The following is a 22,526-nucleotide window of genomic DNA, read 5'->3' on the forward strand; positions in this document are numbered from 1 at the left end:
GTGCTTTGGGGTTTTCTCACACGACACTGGCCGGTTGACGTAAGCGACAGTGTTTTACGTGACCCTGTTTGTCGAAGATACCCCATGTTTCCCAAAACGATTATTACCTACCGTTACTAAACAAAGAGGAGAACAACGCAACACAGGCGAAACACAACAAGAAGAAAGTGACAACCACGAGCGCTGGTTCTCACTCGCGGTTGTCACTTTCTTCTTCTTGTGTTTCATCTGTGTTGCGCTGTTCGCCTCTTTGTAATTATGCACCAACTCGTACAAGTCTCAACCATAACAAAAATAAGCCAGGTGCAAATACAGTCAAAAACAAAGCAAAGGCGAATAGCAGGGCAGAGCAGTATGGTGGTGCCATCTAGGGGAACTGACGGTAAACAAGGCTCCGCAGTCCGCTGCAGACTGAACAGTGCACTTGAACAGCGCACTCGCTTGAAGGCACTTCCTTGTTACACCATGTCAGACGTCACTAATCAAACTTTTAACTTAAATTGATTAATTTATCAGTGAATAAAGCATCACCTGCTGCAGGACAAGCGCTGGGTACGTGGCACTATATTACACCAAATATTTTGAATAAAAAAACGTATTTTGTCTGCATGGGGGCCCCTGCAAGCAATTCTAATGCCACCGATCCAACAACAATCAGCTCACAGATCATAGTTCCTAGATGCAGAGCGGGTGAAGTGAGCGCTGCTGAAGACAAGTTCGTAGTACCGCGTTAAGGCAGCAGTATCTCAGGAACAAAAATAACATCACAACAGTCGTGCATTTGATCTAGGCGCACTACAAAGGAGCCATACAGGCTGGTCTCAAGTTACGCCACGTATGCTCCTAAATCGCTGCATACACAGCCGACGGCTATAGGTGTAGGATCACAAAGCGTCATATTTACCGGCGATGCCTATGGAGCAACGAACTTAAAGCCAACACGCTGGGCAAGCAGTCTGTACATGACGTCTTTTCTGATGTAAGGGGGTCACAACTCACAGTTGTTGTAGTAGAAGTTGACCGTGTGGACCCATCCGACATCGTTGTGAGTGTGGCTCACGATGTGCACGTTCAGGAAGCCCGGCTTGGTTGCGTGGCAGGCCTGCGAAGGAAGAGCGTGGACAATGAGGAGAAAGGACGCTCTCGGGGCGCTGTGGTAACCGTGGACACGGCCTCCCTCGCAGATTCCATGTCAAAAACTGATGCGCTGTTCTAAAACTACGTTCTCTACCCCACCGCGTACACCGATCCATCGCCGCAGTGTGCAGAACGCTCATCGCTGTACAGAGCTATCCTTTCTAGGGACCGCTAGAAAGTGTGCGTTGAATTCGCTTCTCGAAGACGCCTGAAGCCCGGCACTATATGGTGCGTTTTTTTTTCTTTTCGAATTCGGTGGAGTGAATGTCCGCTCTTGCGAAATTCGCCGTGCCTTCCACAATGCTAGGAAGCTGTTTTCGCATTTAGGAAACACGTCGTTTGCATGCAGACCCAATTATGCCTGTCGCGGGTGAAGCTTTTGGTGCTCCTCAAAAAAAAAAAAAAAAAAAATCGAAAAGGAACATCGTACGTTTTGCGCAATTTATTTAAGCCGGAAACTCACTGTGAAACCGTGACGTTCACTATGCCGGACTATACGCTGCTGAAGCTGCGTACCCACGAAAAGTTCGACCGTCCCAAAGATTTTGCAGTTTGCCGCAACAGCAAAAATTGATCGCTCCGCCGCACGAGCGGTGCCGCAGCCACGCATTCGCAGGCAAATTCGCACCGTGTTGAACGACCCTCAGATGAATGATCGCTTCGTAGGGTACAGCCCAGCAACTCGGTCTTAGTCCTATATAGAGAGAGAGAGAGAGAGAGAGAGAGAGAGAGAGAGAGAGAGAGAGAGAGAGAGAGAGAGAGAGAGAGAGAGAGAGAGAGAGAGAGAGAGAGAGAGAGAGAGAGAGAGAGAGAGAGAGAGAGAGAGAAGGCACTTTATTAGAAGAGAAAGCCGAGATGTTTGCCGGAATTTCGACACCGACATGCTACTCGGCGGGGGAAGGGGGAGGTGGGAAAAAGGCCCCATAGGTTACAGGGCAGAGGAAAGAGGAAGAAAAGAAAGAGAAGAAATAAAAGAAGACAGAAAAATAACAAAAAAATGACGCTCAGTTTGCGAGTAGTGTGATTAAAAAGTCTGTCTGTCTTCTAAACTCTAAATCACTGCAATGACGCCAATCCGTCCAGATAGTCGAACAACGCCGCAAGTACTGTGCGTTGAGCTGGTGGAGATAACCATGGACCAAGAAGTACTTCCAAGGTCATTGGTCCTGGGCTGAGGCGCTCTAGTTTCTGCACAAGACTGCACCTTGCGTGTATATATGCGGAACATTCCAACAGCAAATGCTCCACGGTTTCCACCGATCCGCAGTTGTCGCAGTAAGGGCTCGTGGTGACACCAAGTCGAAAAAGGTATGACTTCGCAAGCGCTGCGTTGAGACGAAGTCGGTAATGTAATGTCGCTAATCGGCGGGGAAGTACCTCTGGCAGCCTCATCCTGAGCTCAGCGTCTACGGTGGCGTAGGAAGGCATGGTGGTGCTCTGGAAGGGACCATAGCCGTCACTTTCGTGCTTAACATCCAGGCACAACAGAGCGTTCCCTCTGCGTGCCTTCCCCATTGCTCGTGTCGTCTATTCGCACAAACAAGCGAACAGATGATAACTATGAATAGGCGAAACATTTAGTAATCATGCCACAATTATAATACAGCGGCCATTCCCGCACTTCACAGCACGCAATATAATACCCCCGTGCGTGCTTACGATGAGGTTAGTTTGGGAATAGGTGAAATCCCCAGGTTCAATGAGATATTACCTTCCTGGTAACATAAAAAAGTAAAACCTACAGTCAATGCAATTTCAATGTTTAAACGGAACCTTAAGCCCTAACCACATGGACGCGCAATCACGCGTCGCACGAGCGTCGGCGTCGTTCGGCGACAACGCGCGGACACGCGGGAGAGGGCGAGAAACCGCATGAGACCGGCGAAGTCGCGCGCCAGCCGCTGCGGCGGCGTACGTTGCTGGACACGTTTGTATTAACCATGCCATCCTATTAAAGTCGTTTATGAGCCGTTATTGTGGATTGTTGAAATGCAGTTATCAAGACCCTAGCTTTAGCAAATAAAAAAAAATATTTGCGGGCAAATATTGACATGCTGCGAAATGTATTTCAAGCAAGTCATTACCGTCAAATCTGAAAAAAAAAAAAATAAGATAGGATGATGAACGAAGACGCGCTTCGCGCAACTTTACTTGCTACTATATTTAACCTTGATGTTATGCACCAACTGCAGCTTAATAAATTCAAAGTGTCAAAGCAAATTTCAGCGCTGCCTTGATACTGAGTTTACTGTCGAACGTCAATTTATAGGTTAAAAGGCAAGGTACTCGGGCACTTCTTGTTTGCCTTGAAAAAAAAAAAAAGCTGATGAAACGCTCATTGCAATAAAAACAACAACAACAAAAACAGCCAAGATTCGAACCATAGACTTTCAAAACAGAACACCAGCACCCAAGCACCCAACCGCACGACGTACGCCAGAAGAGGCGGGGACCTTGAATTCGTTACTAACAGAGGCTGTCAACGGATATTGCCGAGTGTGTTTAGTTTTGGCCGTATGTGAGATATTTGAGCCGTGGTAACGCTTGTTTCTTACGCACTCATCTTGGAGCCGAGGACAGTTATGCTATTACTACAAGCGATGTAACCACAGCCCCCTTATTTGAGTCAAGAAAAACTATCGCACATCCTCGGTCTACCCTGCGCAAGCCACGGTACCGTAGCCACGAATGGAATGGAATGCGCCACTAGCATTCTGGCGTTGATAAGGCTTGCGCCTCACGCACCGATCTTGCAGACAAGCCGCATTATGCTAATACTGGAAGCGATGTAGCCAGAGCTCCATTATTTAACTGACAAAAAGCTATCGCCAATGCCCGATCTACCCGATGAAAGCCAAACAAGCCACAAATGAGAATGAGCGCTTTCGAACGAAATAGCTTGCAATTTGTCTTTAACCGCAAGTTAAAAAGAGTGTGTACATGTCCATGCTGCTAAAGACGTCGATATACTTCATGCCTTGACATTTCGAGCCATCTTGTGAATCTAGAACGTCACCTGTAACGGTTCATCAGTGGCCTACCATTTTATATCACATGGTCGGATTTCAGCAACCGTCCTTAACCCTTTCGGCCCTGATTTTTTTATTTCAAGCAAAACAGTATTTTCTGTGTGTTTTCTTAAATTTTAGGGTCCCATAGGCCCACAAACGAAAAATAGAGCTGGAAGTAAAAGTAGTAACATATTTATAATGAGGCAATTAATTATGACATCTGGCAATTAAAAATTTTGTGTAGAGCAATGACATCACTTTTGCACATTTTCCTAAACGTTGACACTACATGATCCTAAAAACAAAAATTCAGCTTCGTAGTGCGCGTATTGATAGATTTACAAGCTTGGGAATAAAACTGAGACCGCCATTTTTTAGCCTCAGTGTCGTAATTTCGACTTCACCGCAGCTTTTTCTTTTTTGTAGCGAGTAGCTCCACTGAAATGAAACAACAGTGATATCTATCGCAATAGGCATCATGGAAGGACAATTCCCCCCAAAACTAGTAGTTTTGGTTTCGTTCTCTATGCGCTAAAGGAACTACAATGTGATGGCGTTAATTGACGCCACCAGGGGCCCTATTCTCGACTGCATAAATTTCCGGCAATTCTGGCAATTTGCCAGAAGTCTTTTCTGATTAGCTTTCAATTTTGGTCACGTACTTCCGGCTGACAAAGCGGTTGTGTGTGCTGTCGTCATTTTGACGTTCATGTCGTTTACGGAAACCAGTTCTAAAGTTTGCCTTATTTCTCGTTACTAAAGAAGCTTAATTCTTGGCCGGCAATGAAAAACCAGACTAAATGCAGCGGACATGACAACGTAAGCCTGTCTTTGCTATTCAACAACAATACTGCTTGTAATACACCCCCCTCTGTGATTGGCTGAGAAGGCGTGACGTAATTTAAACAGTTGGCGGGAACGATTACGTCATGCATTGGCAACTTCAGCCTGCGTAAAAGTGACGTAATGATACGTAACAGCTTGAAAATGGCGGCTGTTTTTGTCCGAAAATACAAGCAAAATAGGGCAAAAAATTGCCCCGGCTTGCGGCGCCGCGAAATGTGCGGCAATTTGCAGTAGGCGCAGTTTCGCATGCGCGCTGTTTAAAGCATGTTTCCTACCGAAACAAATTATATAGTTTCAACTGCTTCCAAGTCAGCGATCATGGAGCATACAAATAACGTGCAGTATTTTGCTTTTATGTTTGGCAATAAAATAAAAATTATTTGTTTGGCGTAACTGCAACATAAGAGGGCAGGACAAGCCTCACCATGACAAAGAGAACCCAATGCATGGCATTTGTCCATACTCGTCCTAGTAAGCTGTTGGGTCACATGATCGAACTCAAGAGAAAAATAACAAAGAAAAGTGACTATTTGGTTCATTACAGCCCTGATTGAAGTCGAGCTTGACGAATGAGTGAATCGGCGACATCGGTGCGCTCCGCGGTTATCAGGCGTAGCGCTTCGCTGCTCTTATGTGTGAAAGAAGTGATGGTCGCGGCCGTCTTTTTCTGTGATCACGCCATAAACTTGTAACATAGCAGCAGACGATGGCGTGGCGGCGGTGGCGGCAGGGAAGGTGATAACGCAACAAAGCTTGCATTGAAGCAGAGAGCCCAGCTATGTTACTAAAAGCGATTGAAAGAAATAAATAGATACGTTAAAAAAATTGTGTGATGTTCTTTAGCTCAACATCCGCCTTTCGCTCGCTTTTGGATCAACGTTACTCGATCACCTTGTGGTGTTGACGCCAAATTTGACCTCCAGAAATGTGTTTTTCTTGTCAGCCTCAGCTACAGTCTTAATTTTTATAGTACATGCCAAGTGTTTTTATATCTTTCTTGCACAATATTTGATACCTTGGTAGAGATCTTTATGAGTCACTCGTCAAATTACACTGCATGTCGTCACAGCTATAGGTACAGCACGTCACTGATTGCTTACGTCATGCTTACGCAAAAAAACATGGGCTAATTGCCAGCAATTTGTGCAGTCGAGAATAGGGCCTTAGGAGACAATGCTATGATGATGATAATAACTTTATTTTGCCCAAAACTTGGTGAAAGGAGGAAGGGGAAGTTGGATGTTGCGCTACACTCGGTTGGCTCGGTTTGAAACGGAAAGTAAACGATAAATAGATAGAAAGCGCATAACAGTTACTATCTGAGATAGCCATAAAATCCAACTGACGCCTGCGTTAAAGCTGAACCTTCGCAGCAAGCAAACAAAAAATACCGACACACACACACCGATAGGTTTTCTCATGCTCCTTCGTTTTGTTTTGTCGGCGCTTTTATTTTCGGTGTTCGAAGGAGGAAGAACAACAAAGTTACAACGTAGGGTCTCTAACTTATTTGCTTGTTTGTATTCTTTTTTTTCAGCGAGACAAACTGGACTGAAAGGAACTTTATCCCGCGCTCTGGTGCTGTCCTCCCATGGCCGACAACGACGAAGTGGCGCTTCCGTTTGTCGCCTCTATGTCCTCCTCAAGCTTGAGAAGGAAGTCCCCGGGGGACTGTGCGCCCTCACGGTGTCGCGCCGCTCAACCCCGGTGGAGAAAAACGACACTCATCTTTACTCTTTATTTACACCAGCGCTCGAGCGCTTAAACTTCTAAACACGACAGCTAGAACAGAAAAAGAAAAAAAAAACACTGAGCGCATCCATAGCAGTGATAAGAGCTCGTTTTTTTGTGTGTGTGCGTGTGCGTGCAAGCCATCGCTGGAACTTTTTATTCCGCCGTAGCGCTGAAGTACGACGCTCGATCACTACATAGCTAGCTTTCTGTGTACGTAAAAGCAAGGACTATTTAACTCGCATACGCCCGCCCGCCCTCTGCAACGCGAAGTGTGCATGCACGCGAATGCACCTTCGCCTGCCCCACGATTTGTGTTTTAACATAAACGTTTTACAAAATTTTCAGCCACAAATGCGTCGCAGTTCACAAACGTAAGCTTCAGATGCTTCGAGGGAATTTTGTATTTTGCGGGACGGGAACTACATGAGCGACAGCGGACTATTATCTGTACTGAGCGTTTCTAAGGGGATGTTAGTAAAAACGGCGTCCCCATTGAAGCAAAATGTATTTCTCTTTGTTATTAAGGCGCGTTTTTACGTGAACAACTAGCGATTTCTCAGATTGACGAGTACGTTCCTCGTGATCGAGGACGGCCTTTGTATATCCTCTTCCGGGTTGACGTTAACGCGAAGGAATTACGCCCTTTTTTAAATTACCAGTCTGATTTGTCAGTAGCTGCGTGCATTGTTTACACTTTGAATAAACTTCAAAATATGTTCAACCAGTACGCTTAAAACTTAAAACCAGCACACTTAAAGCCAGCACGATCCAGTTTTTGGCATTAAGTTATTTCGTTCACCTCACGTCGTGGATTCCCGGGCGGTCTAAATCAATTCGTAGCCTTCCCCTACGGTGTGCCTCATAGACGAGTTGTATAGCTACGGCTTGTAAAGCCCCAGTTCGATCTTTGATTGAGAGTAAGCCCCAATAATTTCAGCTGTTCAAGATAGTTAGCAGTTTCATGACAAGTGGTTTCGTGTAGATCCTGCTTGTATAACCACAGAGACATGCTCACCATAGACTACCTCATGTTTGACTTTCGCTCCTCCGTGCCTTCCCAGAGACGCATCCTGACAGACTCTTTTGAAGCCCTACAGGCTCTAAAATGTCCTACGTCGACCAATACCATCGCCAACAAAATCATTCATCAGATCTCCATCTTGAAATCTAGAGGCATTCATGTTCGCATCGACTGGTCACCTGGACACGAGGAGTCATCACCGGGGAACCAGGCAGCCCACTCGGCTGCGCGGGAGTGTATAACCTCTAGTCCTCCGCTGCTACCCGACTTGGCTCCTCCACCTACTGAGACATTACCACCAGCGATACAGCTTCTACGTTACAAAAAGGAAAAAAAAAGACCGCCTCAAGGTCCTGACTCCAACCGGCTTTTTATCCACCCTGCCCCCGCTCCCAAGATCAGCCGAAATTTTCATAAACAAATATTTTGCTAATGCTAGCCTTACCCCTGAGACCTTCCGTAAATGGTACACCCCGTCTCTACCGCCTCGATGTCCCTATCTGCGCCTCCCCCACTCCCGCCAATCTCCAGCACCTAATTTGGCACTGCCCGAAGTTCGCGCGCTACAGAACCTTCAAGCCTCCTCCAAATACAACCTCTCTTTACATCGACCCTCGTACACTGGAACCCTCCATGCTGGCTTTAATTGCACACTTTTCCCTAAAAAGCGGTCTAGCGCGAGCAGCCTAGAGTCGTGAGCCTGCTCTCCTCACCCCACGCGGCTCTTCAGCATTCTTAAGGAGCCCACCTGTTTTGGGTCGAACTGTACACATTTAAGACGTCCCAAGTTACAAACCCCCCACCTTCTACTTCCCCTTCCCCCACTTGACGTAGAGTCTTCCTGCCACAATAAAGGCTACCTCCTCCTCCTCTTTCTTCTGTGATACTCTTTTTCTTTCTGACATATATGCCGCAGTGAAGTAGCAAGCTAAATCACGGATGTGTGTATAACCAAGAATAATATTTCGGAGAAAGCCCCTATGTAATCCCCGCTTGGGTCCTTAGGGTACCTAAATAAATAAATAAAAGCAAATTATACCTGACGAAAAAGCGCACCTTTCTTGAATCACCCTCTCAGTCAGAAAGGGGGATGCGCCGTATACAGGAACAGTGTCCGCGGTGCAACTTATGAGTTTCCAGACGGTGAAAGCGAAGTGAGGGAAATAACATTTCCTTTTTAAGGCAATCCTCGTGGCTCATCTTCATTACAACGCACCCGATTGGCAAATCCATGCAGCCAACGATAAAATTTCGGCGAATGACGGTGTCGATTTTAACTCGAAAGTTCGGTGTGCGCTGTGGCACCATGCGCAGGCATGACGTTCTTCATTGCACAATGATAACACAGCGCAGATAGCATTTTTCAGTCAAATGGTATGCGCGTTGTTGTCATTCGCCAAATTTCTTTGATGGCGACATGAATTGGTCACTCGAGCGCATTGCGGTAAGCTGAAGCCCGAGATTGTCTTGCAGTGTATACATATATATAGGAGCGGCGCGAGGTGGTTTGTCGGTATCGCGTTTTGCGACCAGGGGCCCTATTCTCGACTGCACAAATTCCCGGGAAATCAGGGAATTTGCCGGAAGTCTTTTCTGATTGGCTTTGAATTTTGGTCACATGCTTCCGGTTGACAAAGCGGTTGTGTGGGTTGTCGTCATTTTGACGTTTCATGCCGTTTACGGACACCAGTTCTAAAGTTTGCCTTATTTCTCGTTACTAAAGGCGATAATTCTTGGCCGGCAATGAAAAACCAGACTAAATGCAGCGGACATGACACATTTCATTTCATTTATTAGTTCCTTAAGGGCCCGAAGGCATTACATAAGGGGGGGCAAATACATATAGGTAAGACAACAAAAAAGCAAGAAAAAAATAGTCACTGACACATTTCATTTACCTACACATGACAACGTAAGCCTGTCTTTGCTATTCAACCACAGTACTCCTTGTAATACACACACCCTCTGTGATTGGCTGAGAAGGCGTGACGTAATTTAAACAGTTGGCGGGAACGATTACGTCATGCATTGGCAACTTCAGCCTGCGTAAAAGTGGCGTAATGTTACGTAACAGCTTGAAAATGGCGGCTGTTTTTGTCGCAAAATACAAGCAAAATAGGGAAAAAAATTGCCCCCGCCTACGGCGCCTCGAAATGTGCGACAATTTGCAGCAGGTGCAGTTTCGCATGCGCGCTGCTTAAAGCATGTTTCCTACCCAAACAAATTATAGTTTCAACTGCTTCCAAGTCAGCGATCATGGAGCATACAAATAACGTGCAGTATTTTGCTTTTATGTTTGGCAATAAAATAAAAATTATTTGTTTGGCGTAACCGCAACATAAGAGGGCAGTACAAGCCTCTCCATGACAAAGAGAACCCAATGCACGGCATTTGTCCGTACTCGTCCTAGTAAGCTGTCGGGTCACATCATAGAGTTGGTCACATGATCGAACTCAAGAGAAAAATAACAAAGAAAAGTGACTATTTGGTTCATTACAGCGCTGATTGAAGTCGAGCTTGACGAATGAGTGAATCGGCGACATCGGTGCGCTCCGCGGTTATCAGGCGCAGCGCTTCGCTGCTCTTATGTATGTCATAGAAGCGATGGTCGCGGCCGTTTTTTTCTGTGATCACGCCATAAACTTGTAACATAGCAGCAGACGATGGCGTGGCGGCGGTGGCGGCAGGGAAGGTGATAACGCAACAAAGCCTGCATTGAAGCAGAGAGCCCAGCTATGTTACTAAAAGCGATTGAAAGAAATAAATAGATACGTTAAAAAAATTGTGTGATGTTCTTTAGCTCGACATCCGCCTTTCGCTCGCTTTTAGGTCAACGTTACTCGATCGCCTTGTGATGTTGACGCCAAATTTGACCTCCAGAAATGTGTTTTTCTTGTCAGCCTCAGCTACAGTCTTAATTTTTATAGTACATGCCAAGTGTTTTTATATATTTCTTGTACAATATTTGATACCTTGGTAGTGATCTTTATGAGTGACTCGTCAAATTACACTGCATGTCGTCATAGCTATAGGTACAGCACGTCACTGATTACTTACGTCGTGCTTACGCAAAAAAACTTGGGCGAATTGCCGGCAATTTGTGCAGTCGAGAATAGGGCCCCAGCAAACAGTTGGGAGGCTGACGCCGCTCCGCGCCACGTGGGCGGACTGCTGACAATAGAGAGTTTTAGCATAGCGTGCTCCGTCCGCTAACGCTACGGCGGCGGGTAGCGGGGCGCGACTGGGGAGAGCAAATTCGTCATGGTGGGGTGGATTAGTTCCGCGCGGCCTGCCTTCACCATGCCCGCTCTTTCCCTCCGCTGAGGGGCAACCTCCTCGCACTCCCCACGCGCGCATGCGCAGTCCGGTCCCGCTACCCGCTAACCTTAGCGCAGCGACGGGAGCCGCTATGCTTAGCGTGCTCCGTCCGCTAACGCTGCGGCGGCGGGTAGCGGGGCGCGACTGGGGAGAGCAAATTCGTCACGGTGGGGTGGATTAGTTCCGCGCGGCCTGCCTTCGCCATGCCCGCTCTTTCCCTCCGCTGAGGGGCAACCTCCTCGCACTCCCCGTGCGCGCATGCGCAGTCCGCTCTCGCTACCCGCTAACCTTAGCGTACCGTACGGGAGCCGCTATGCTAAAATAGCTTCCACAGTTGGCGTAAGCTGCGTCGCAGCGACGCCGACGGGCGAATGGCGCGAACGCCGACTGATTTCAAGCTACAAATTCTACCTTTCGCGTTCCGCAAGCTGAGCTCGTCGCAACGCAACCGTCTGCCGCATACGCCACAGAGCAGGATTGAAGTGGTCGGACCTTTCCTGAAGCGACCCGCTAGCAGGACGTCGCTCGCCAAGCACGCCGACAAGACAGCCGCCATCCCGCAAATCAGGCTCCTTTCACTGCAGATTTCGCTGCACATTTCACTTTCGTGCTTCACCGATACCTATGACAGAGGAATCAACCACATTTTTCGCCTCCGTCAGAAACACAGCAGCCGCACCAGGGAACCGCACTCGCTACCTCATGTTCAGCAGCGGTTTAGGCACTGAGCCACCACGGCTTACTAAGAACGCTAATAAATCAGGAAGAAGAGAATGCGGATAGCCCAGAATGGTAGTAGGCCAGGAGCCTAATCCAAATTCCAAAACATGGCTCGATTCAGGACGCTACTTTGAAAACGCTAGTTGCGACGGGACGTTACTTTAAAATGTTAGCTGTGGGCAGATGGCTGCAGGAATGTGCATACGTCGAAGAAATCATGGAAAGGCGGCACTTCCGCACTCTTCCTCGTTTGCTTCACACGCATACAAGACGCGACGCTGCAGCGTGAGCGATGGACGCTTTTTACGCCCGGTACAATGTTAAAGGAAGACGGAGGAGAAAAAGAGAACAAAATGGAGACCCGTCACGTTGACGGCTATTACCGAGGCGAGCCGCAAGTATCGCCCATAAGGAGCGGCGAAAATGGGCGATTTTCCTCAGCTCGAGTGCCGCCCTGCGATCGCCGTCAGGTGTGTGCACGTCTCCTCGTACGTGGCACACGCTATATCCAAAATTACCACAAGCTTCGGCCAAGAACCCGCGTGCACGCATGCTTTGTCGCGTAGGATGAAAAAAGGGAGCCGCGAATCTCGATGGTCCAGAAGAGTAACTGACGCTTCGATGTTCGTTCTCTCCCTCTCGCTGAATTTGACTTATAATAGCATCTGTGAAAACCACCGCAAATATATTGTTATGTAGCCAAAGACGACGCAGTTTTCTTAAGGAAAAACAAGCTTATTGGAGCGAACTTGTGCTCCCCTAACAACTCAAAGAATACACAGGCGGTGAAGCAGCAGTCAACAAAGTTACGTACGCAGGCTAGAGTCGGCGAATCGAATGCCGCGGCGTCTACTCTGCGGGCATTAATCTTTGGGCGCGGGTGTTTCCCGAAATGTTTCCCGAATGAAACACGCGCTTCAATCGGGACACTGATACCACAGCCCGGCGCAGCCGGGCTTTAAAATCAAAAACATAAACAAATTCAATGCATTGGGTCGCGGCAATATTGTCGGTACAGTATCCCCGTTAATAGTATAAGCAGAAGGTTACAAAAGCCAATGTTGCTGTTTTCAAGCATTACGAACATCCAACAAAGCAACGATGATCAGTTTAGTAAAACTTTATTGAGGTTGAGGATTACTGACTGCTACGGACGTCACACGCGCACAGCCAAAAGTAAAATGCGGGGAGTATTCGTTCACTCGATCTATCCGGCGAAAGGAAAAAGAAGTTCAGGCCGCCATATTTTAGATTTTGCAAGGCGCACCAGCAGTCCTGCTACAGGCGTGCAGTGCAAGATCCGGCGAGACAAATAAACGCGCCAGAGAGACCGGCCCTTCGAGAAGCGGCGCTGTCAGTCGTAAAGGGAGTGCTGCCTATAAACCTCTCGTAAAGAAACGATTCCCGGGTCAGTCATAAAACAGGCACGTGCCCGTTTTTCTTTGTTCCCCAACAGACTGCCATCTCCCAAAGTCCCGAGCCGCTCCCGTCCGCGCACTCAGCTTTTCCACCCTTTCTCTGTCCCGCCAGGCGCAGGGCAGCAGGACGCCGCGCAACCACGCTTCGCGTATGGGCACCGCGGTTCTGATTCGGTTCCTTGCGGGTTGCCGCATACTGGCCACATGTGACGGGCGGAATGAGCTCCGCTGTCACAAGCAGCTCCAATGCCTGCTGAGGCTTATCTGCTTCTTTTTTAACGTTGTTATTATTATTTTATTTTAGCTGTCGTTATATGCTCTCCCACCCTCGCAATCATCCCTTGCTATGGCACATACGTGTACACGCTCTTTCCTTTACATACACTAACAATTGCAACGTTCTTCCTTGTTTTTGGTTCACTCTCATTCTTCTTAGCTTCTTGTTTCTAAACCCTTGTGTCTTTACTTAGTTGTTTATGTGTCTTCTTTTGCACAGTGCATAATTTTGCCTCTTACTATTTTTGTGTATTGTGTCCTGTCCCCGTCTGAATTGTTTTCTCATCTTCAGTTTGTTATATAATCCCTGTGTAATTACTATACTAACACCTATGCGTTATGTGACCGTAATTGTTGTTGTCCTTTTGTTTGTAAATGTACCAGCACTTAGAACTCACGGTTGTTCTTCTACACTGTAAATTTTTTTATTTATTTATTTATTTACTTATTTATTTACTTTATTTATTTATTTATTTATTTATTTATTTATTTATTTATTTATTTATTTATTTATTTATTTATTTATTTATTTATTTATTTATTTATTTATACATCATTTCGGTACAAAGCAACCAGTGGTGTGCTCCACGGCTCTGTCCTGGGACCCTTTCTTTTTTCCCGTTTTCACTAATAATGTTGCTTCTGTCAAACCTTTTCGATTTTGTTGCATGCTGAGGATATTAAAATATTTAAAGACCTGCGTAATGTTCAGGACTGTAATTCTATTCAGGCTGATATCATGTCATTCCATCGTTGGTTTTGAACCCCTCAAAATAGTAGAACAACGAAACAGTTGCAATGTTTCTGTGAAATTAGAAGCGCTGCACTGCTGAGTGGGACCTAAATTCGAGACTTGGGGGTACTCTTTGGTTCTTCTCTAGCTTTCTCTTCCCATGTTACACAAATTACCCGACGCTCTCTTCGATGTCTGGGTGCTGTTTGCAGGTATTATAGAGAGTTTCAAGGCCCTCTTCCTTTCCTAAAGTTAAATTCGGCTCTCTGCTTACCTCTTCTCGATTACGGACCAGTTGTTTGGAATGGAACATGCAAGTCCAACAGTGACCGTATCAAAAGGGTTCAAAACAAGTCCATTTCAATATTTCCGTCTCGTGCAAGCAGACGTAATAGGCAGCATTTCTTTTCTGAAAAGTATTCCTACTATTTGGTGTCGACAAATGCGTGCTGATCTCATCTTTCTTTATAAAATGCTTCATGCCGGTATTTTGTATGACGACCTGGTTACATGTATTAATGTCAACGTGCCGCATGAACTTTTCCGAGCATCTGGGGCTTTCAGAGCGGATGCTATAGGCAGCTTTCGTTCGCCCATCAGCCGAATACAAACTTCATTTGATGCCTATTCTGATCAGCTTTATATATACCAAAACTCTCTTCTTTTGTTTTCTAATGACGTGAAAACTGTTGTAGCTTAAGAGTTTTTATGTACCCAATGCAAGTTTGGGAGCCCATGATGTGTTTTATTTTATTTTTTTTTTTTGCTAGTGTGGTTTCACTTTTCCTTATTCCTTGAACTTGTATTGGTTTGAGTGTCAGTGTACGCTACGCAGAACTTTTTTTCCGCATTTTGAAATCTTCTTTATTTTTGTTTCATAGTTTTTGTTTTATGTGGTACTTTGTCTCTCTTATGTGCATATGATGCTTCTGTTGACTTGTTTACTTCCTTTTTCGTGCCGTGACGTTCCTCCGCCTGTGTGCCGGGGCTAGCAACACTGGGCTGTTATTGGCTTTCTGAGATTTTCGAAACTATTCTTGTTGTATTGTTTTCGTCTTATATGTGGTATTTTGTGTGTTAAGTCGTCTCGACTTCCATTTGCTTTTAAACATGGCGCACCACCAGCACGAAGGCCCTATCGTTGTTTCTGGGCACCCGAAATATTTTATTATTATTATTATTATTATTATTATTATTATTATTATTATTATTATTATTATTATTATTATTATTACAATCATCATCATCATCTGCAAGGACTTCTTGCTGAAGTCCAGCCGGCAGTTCCTCTGAAAGCAAGGAGGAAAAAAATTGGCAGCGTACCTGCTTGCTTCGCTGGACGTGTCATTAAAGACAACATTCTGCCACCTCTCCCTCGCAACGCCCTCTCACACTGTCCTCCTAGCCTCTACTTTCCCCCATAATGGGTGCAACTGAAGTTTGCTCAGTTCAACCTTCCCGCGTTCGAACTGGTCGCGCGTCATCTGTTGGGACCTTTTCGTTCCACTGTTCTCGAAACAGCTGGACGAGAGCTTCTTTATGGCATTGGTACATTTATCGCCCCTACTTTCGACACCATTTTTACCGCGTTTTATTTCAGCCAATTCCGCGGCTGTTTTTAGTTGGCGTTGCTACTGTCGGTTACGTGCTTATGTTTTGCTTCAAATATGCCTAATGTTTTCTTTTTGATGAACAATGTTAATATGTATGACGCATGCCACCAGTTTCAGTACTGCGGAACGGTCTTGCTACATTTATTCTCTCAAATTTTTTGCTGAGAGGCTGAACAGACAGACAGACAGACAGACAGACAGACAGACAGACAGACAGACAGACAGACAGACAGACAGACAGACCAAAATTTTTGCGTTTAGGTAGCCCAAGAAAGGCTATCGTCTGTAATAGCGCTTTGATACCGGGGCACTCGGCTGTGCCTTCAGTGGGTCCCCGCCCACATCGGCCTGGACGGAAACGAGCGGGCAGACGAGCTGGCCGCCGGGGCTCACGCGCTGCCTCCCTCGGACATGTTGGCCCAGGCGGCAGCGGACGACGCCCGCCTGCTCATCCAGCGACACCTCCGCACCGGGCATCCAGACCCGCGGCTGCGTGTCGGAGGGGGTCTGCCGCCTGTGCGGGCATCACGCCTGCCTCGTCGACTGCGCTCGGCCGTCCTGCGCCTCCGCGTGGGGGCCGCGTGGACGTCAGAGCGGAAGCACCGACTGGGGCGGGTGGCCAGTCCCGCCTGCACGCACTGCCGAGCGCCCGTGCAGTCCCTGCCGCATGTACTGTACGAGTGCCCCAAGTTTGCGGCAGGGCGGGCGGAGCTTCTGGCCGTGCTCCGAGGGGTGCGGCCGCTCGAGGAACTGCTTTGGCCCCCAGGAAATGCCAGGGAGCGGGACAAAGTGCTCGAGGCCCTGGGAGCATACCTGGGGGCCTCGGGGCTCCACAATGCACTAAGCTACAACTCTACGTAAATGCCCGGGTCGCAGTGGAGTGTAGCTGTTAGGGTAGAATTCCTGTGTGTGTGTGTGTGTGTGTGGGTGTGTGAGTGGGTGTGTGTAAGTGTGCAGGTGTCCTACTCCTTCGTGTCCTGTATTTTGATATTTATTTATTTGTCTAGTGTTTCTTTTTTTTTGTGTGTTTTTTTTTCTCTTTCACCTAACGTTGTATATAGGTTATTCTTGCCCATGTTTTATACATTTATGTTAGCCCTCTACCCTATCCCCCTATGCCTATGTACTCTTTCCTCCCTATCCCACCTCCCCCACACCAGCAGGCGTTCCGGTGTCCGCCCCTAGGCGAGACAATTAACGCCTGTTGGTGGACCTTCCTTTCTTGTTTTTGTGCAATAAATACATACATACATACCCAGTGCTGTAGGTACTGTCCTCTCTATAAGTTGACTTACACGCTAGACTCCGCGTGAGTCAGCACATTACGCCGATAGCAGTACTGAAGACGTCTTGCGGTAACTGCGATGGTAGCAACGGAGCCTTACACACTCCTAGTTTGAGCTACTTAGCTTTCCACTCGAGTTTGTTCTCTGATGCGGGGTGCTCGCTTCCTATCCCTAAGCGTTACTCGCGCCATACTTCTTTCCATTGCTCGTTGGGCTGCCCTGAGTGCTAGATAATAAACGAGTGTTCAGAAGATGCGGCTTGTGTTACCACTGCGCGGGCAAGCACGTGATTGAGCTTACCGCACGGACTTACGGCCCCGCGTCGAGTGGGATCGTCATCCAAAAAGCGATGTGCGCCGACTACATCGGGCGTTAATTCCGTGGGGCTGGGATCCATAAGCATGCAAGAGATGTGAAGCAATGGGAAGTGCCGCGATGCGAATCCGAAGAGACTCGGAAAGACAGGATGCTGGTCAAATGCGATTGCATACTACGGGGCCCAAAGGAGAAAGCCCCCCAAAGCTATCACTGAGCCCTTCTTACGCGGTTGCGTACGCGGCTTTTGGATGTTTTAACAGTTGCATTTATCTGTTCACTTCGAAAATTCGCAAAGTGGATTTCTGCACCCTTGAACCGTTACTAAAGTCCACATAACTATCCAGATGCCTTTTTTATTCTAGTTAAGTCTCTCTCTCTCTCTCTCTCTCTCTCTCTCTCTCTCTCTCTCTCTCTCTCTCTCTGGTAAAGTTTTTTCTCTCTACTGTTCAATAGCTGTTGACCAAATCTGTAGTGTATACTGTTATGTCAAGAAGTATGCTTTTATTTCTGGTTTTGAAGCGTCTGTATGCCACCTACATCAGGGATTTAGTTTCTGTACTTTTATATTCTTCGTGCGGCAACAAAAGCCCTTTCGACTGCCGCAGGATGTGTAAACAAACGTCTGACTTTTTATTATTAATATTATCATCATCATCATAAAAACAACTGCGTACCTGTACCTGCGTGTGTGCGTGCGTGATGCGTGCGCGTGCGCGAGTACGTGCACGCACGCACGCGCACAAAGTTTTCCAACTGTAGACATCAGGCGGAGAAAACAGACGGGCTGACACGGTCTAATGTCAAACTCGTTTTGCGACGTCTCCTCCACCCTACACGCCAGTGGACGGGGTCGATCAAGCCACTCCGCGAGAGCGCGCAGGGATCATTGAAATGCGCGCTCGTGGATCCGAAGAGCGAGAAAAAGAGAAAGAAACGATTCCGACAGGCCGCGGAATTCGCGAATGCGACGACAAAGCGAAAGTCAGCCGCGAAGCCTTTACGATTGCTGCGAACGCGCCTGCGCTGGGACGTCGCGCGCTGCTCGCGATTGCCCTTGTATGTCGAGCGGAGAGCAGCCCCCACAGGCTCTGCGAGAAAATAATACGAGCAGCGGAGTAAAACAATCACTCCGCTTCCTTATTGTTTATCGGGGCAGAGGGACGAAATGACCGGGAGCTACTTTTCCCGCCAAGTGCACCTCGCAGAAGTGTACAAGATACGGGAAACAGCAGATTAAAGTGGCCCCGTCCCGTGAGAGGAGCGTGATTAAAGTTTGCGCATCAGTTGACGCGGAACTCTGAAATAATCTGCGACCTATGGCGGCGAAGGATGTTTTGGGCAATTTATTTCTTGGGTAATTTGTTGAAAAGAATTCGAAAATATCGGTTCGATTCCGCTTGGCTGAGGAAGTTTTAATCTCTTTAAAGCTAAGCAGAAAGTGCGGGCCGGTGTTTACTTCGCAGCTTGTTTTAAGGAACATGTTTTTTTTTTTTTACCTTCCGATTAGCCCCATGAATCAGTACATCCAAATGATCGTCTCGGAAGCCCGTCATCAACTCCTTTCGCGCGAAATAGCGACTTTGTCGAATTGAGCTCCATCGTACAACTCCGGGGGTCTCTTTACTTTTTAAAACATACTTCACACGACAGACGAAGACAAAACAGAGTGGACGCGGTACCGGCTTACGACTTTCATAAATTCCAGTAAAGATGTGAATTACTCTGACACTTGAAAACATTTATCCGATTGAAAGTGTTACTAATAAAATTAACTTCAAACAAAGCAATTGTGTCTTTGCAAGACAGCTATTACACCATGGGCTATACCTGACGACATATTTTTAACCGGGTACAATCGTCCGACCAGCCAGGCGTAGCGTGCGGTCTGGCCGCGGCAGCGTCGTTTCCATTGCGGAGAAGTGAGTTACGGCAGTTATAACCGAAATTATTCGCGAGTTACGCTCGCTTAAAATAATAAGTTTAAATTACAGAATTAACGTCGTGTATACCGACTCGCAGGGCCCCGAACAGCCAGGGTCCTAAATGCCCCAAGAAAACTTGCAAGATCAATTTTTCATTCTTCAATCTTCTAACCACTGTAGCCGCGGCCTCGGGAGAAGCAGAATGGCGAGGAAAGGGAGCACGGGAGTAGGCCCGGTATACGCCGCTGTTGCAGTCGCCGGAAATGAAAAGGGCCGCCGGGCAGCGCGACACAGAGAAAAAGAGCCAGGCAGACACACACGTGCCCTCACTACCGGGTCCAATCCCGTGAAGCGCTCGCCTGGGGCTCAGTGAGCGGCAGCCGGGTTCCAGGCGGGGCCGTCTCTGCGGAAAACGCCTGCACATTTTGGATTTCATCCCGTTCGGCCCCGCTGCGACTCTACCGACCACCGTGCGGGACGAAATTTCTCCACTGGTGCCCGGGGGCCCAAGTTAACGCCGCCTTCGCTCGCCTCGCGCGAGAACCATTCTACAGCCGAACCCGCCTTCGTGTCTTTGCTTTGTGGCTAATGAGCTCCGTGCGGGGCCCCACGATATGCTGCCCTGCACCACTCCTCGCGATGAGATTAAACCGAAACTCCGAGCGAACGTGAAGTCATCGAGGCAGGTCGTTCTGTAGTCCTTACTTTGTTTATCGTACGGATACTGTAACTCTGCACGGAACATCCCAAAACAGTAGCTGACGTCCCCGAAAAGAGAAAAGGAGCAACGCGACCTGGCCCACTTTTTCAAGGAGCCTCGGCCGATGCCTCTGCACCTCTACACGTTCGCTAAAATCCCTCCCCCACCTCTTATCTGTCTTTGAATACAATGTTGTCCTCTCTCAGTCAAACTTCGTCCCCTTTCCCATCTAGCGCACAAAGCCACCCCTTAGCAAGGACTCTTTTCAATGGTAACACTTTATCAGTTGTATCACATTCAGCCAGCTTTAAAAAAGGACAGAAAAAGTGCCTTCGATTCGTTGATTGTCATCGCTTAATATCATGGCAACTTATATGGTCATTCGCCCGATTTTCAACTCCAGATAATGACACCCTACCGTAGTTCGGTACCGCGGCTGCTCGGCAATAATGAACCACGAGGCCCCGCCATCTGTTGGGCGTTGCATGCGCGCAATGGAAGCGGAGTTGATGGGTTATGTTCTGGACCGTGCACTGCAAGACACTCGTGTGGTTCAGCTTCACCACAACGCACTCGATTGGCCAGTGCATGCAGGATGACATGTGGGCGACTGACGATGTCGTTCGCTCTCCCCTGTGCCACCACGCAGCGCAAGCGTGACGTTCTGCATCGCGCCGTGCCCATAGGTCGGCAAAACAGAAAGAACTCACTCAAACTCAATCACATTTTTGTTCATTCACGCTGTACTCAATCAAACTCAGACTCAAAAACTTCGTCTGTTTACAAAATCGCTCGTACTCACTCATCAAACACTCATTTGTAATCGTACTCACTTGTACTCAAACTCATTTGTCCTCACGAGTATTCGTACTCAATCTGTATTCACGAGTACTCACTCTGTACTCATGAGTACTCAATCTGTACTCATGAGTACGCACTCTGTACTCATGAGTACTACTCATGAGTACTGCTCATTTTTCACTCATGAGTACTACTCATTCTGCACTCATGAGTACTCAATCTGTACTCATGAGTACTCGATTTGTATTACTCACGAATAATCAACTTATCTGTACTGTTAGCTAGGTCTTAGCTCGAATGAAAGACTAAGTAGAAAAAATAAATTGTTTAATTGATTAGAAAAACACAGGTTACATATAAATCAGGACAGAGGAAGAAAACGTCTGACGCGGTGCACTGTCGTTGAGCGACTTACTGCGCGAAGGCAAGTACATGTGAGAAAGCGAAACGGAACGTAAGCACTCGCGTTGCGTCTGGCGTCTCCTCTTGTTCTAAGGCCGGGTCGGGCTCAGGGGAGCTCGGGGGTTGTTGGTGCAGCCGTGGCCGTAAACTGCGTTTTTCTGTGTGTCTTCGGGTGGCAGCTTTTGTCGTCCGTTTTCTTGTTTGCACTACTGTTTGCACTACTGTACTCAGGAGTGCATACACTCAAGAGTGCAAGCACTCGCAAAAACAGTATTCATGAGTATTGTACTCATGAGTGCTGTGTACTCACGAGTGCTGTGTACTCATGAGTACTGTGCACTCATGAGTACTGTGTACTCATGAGTACTCATATTCATTAGTACTTAAACTCATGAGTACTCATACTCGTGAATACTGTACTCATGAGTACTCATACTCATGAGTAGTGTACTCATGAGTACTGTACTCATGAGTAGTGGACTTACCCCTGTACTCACTCGTCATCGTACTCACTATTTTTTTCTGGGTGTGTGATCACTCATCATCGTACTCACTCGTGAGTTTGAGTACAAATGAGTACAAATGAGTGTACTCACGAGTGAGTACGCCGACCTATGGCCGTGCCACAGAACAGCTCACCTCTTTGGGTCATACGTCATGCACGTCGCCGTTTTTCGCCGAATCGGCTTTCTTGACGGCACGGATATTGTGGTGAATCCTTGTGGTGAAGCCCTCAACGGTATTGTGGTGAATGTAGATAGCTTTACCTGAATTTAGGGCACAGGTTCTTTAGGAGACACGTTTCATTCTTTCAGGTGATAAGCCTGCTCACGCATTCTACCTGGTCGCTATTTGGAAAGTTATCAGAGATTCTTTACGGTGATTCAATACCAGAACCGTGGTCCCCAATGTGCTCCCACGTCGTTCGGTTTGCCGGTGGCCCTCGTTCAGAGCAGGTTTTTTTTTTTCCAAAAAATTGCCAGTGTAATGAACGAACATCACTTGCAGAGCAACCAGCACCCCAGTGGGCCATCTTGACGGAGTCTTGGGCCGCCCTTCAGTGTTTGGCGCCTTACCCGAAAGATCAACTTGCATTTGACATAAATTTCCGACATCTGCAGGCTTTGGAGGCACACCACTATGTAGATATTCAGCGGCTTCCTGCCCACTGTGGAATAATTGGGAGCGTCAGGGCGGACTCGATCACGCATCCCGCGTGTGCGCCAGTATTACCCATTCCATTCACAAGGAAACATGTCCCAGTTCTTCA

The 22,526-nt window shown here is 47.4% G+C and overlaps 1 protein-coding gene across 1 annotated transcript in view; it reads right to left on the reverse strand.

The window, feature by feature from the left end:
- Nucleotides 1-22,526, reverse strand: part of LOC144144444 (lysosomal alpha-mannosidase-like) — a 522,591-nt gene that overhangs the window by 181,210 nt on the left and 318,855 nt on the right. The window contains exon 2 of the mRNA XM_077675887.1: nucleotides 1,000-1,102. Within this exon, the coding sequence (XP_077532013.1) occupies nucleotides 1,000-1,102 (103 nt within the window). The remainder of the gene's footprint in view (nucleotides 1-999; nucleotides 1,103-22,526) is intronic.

Source organism: Haemaphysalis longicornis, unplaced genomic scaffold (assembly GCF_048455015.1).
Source record: "Haemaphysalis longicornis isolate Haplotype H1 unplaced genomic scaffold, Haemaphysalis longicornis Haplotype H1 scaffold_1, whole genome shotgun sequence".
Classification (NCBI taxonomy): domain Eukaryota; kingdom Metazoa; phylum Arthropoda; class Arachnida; order Ixodida; family Ixodidae; genus Haemaphysalis; species Haemaphysalis longicornis.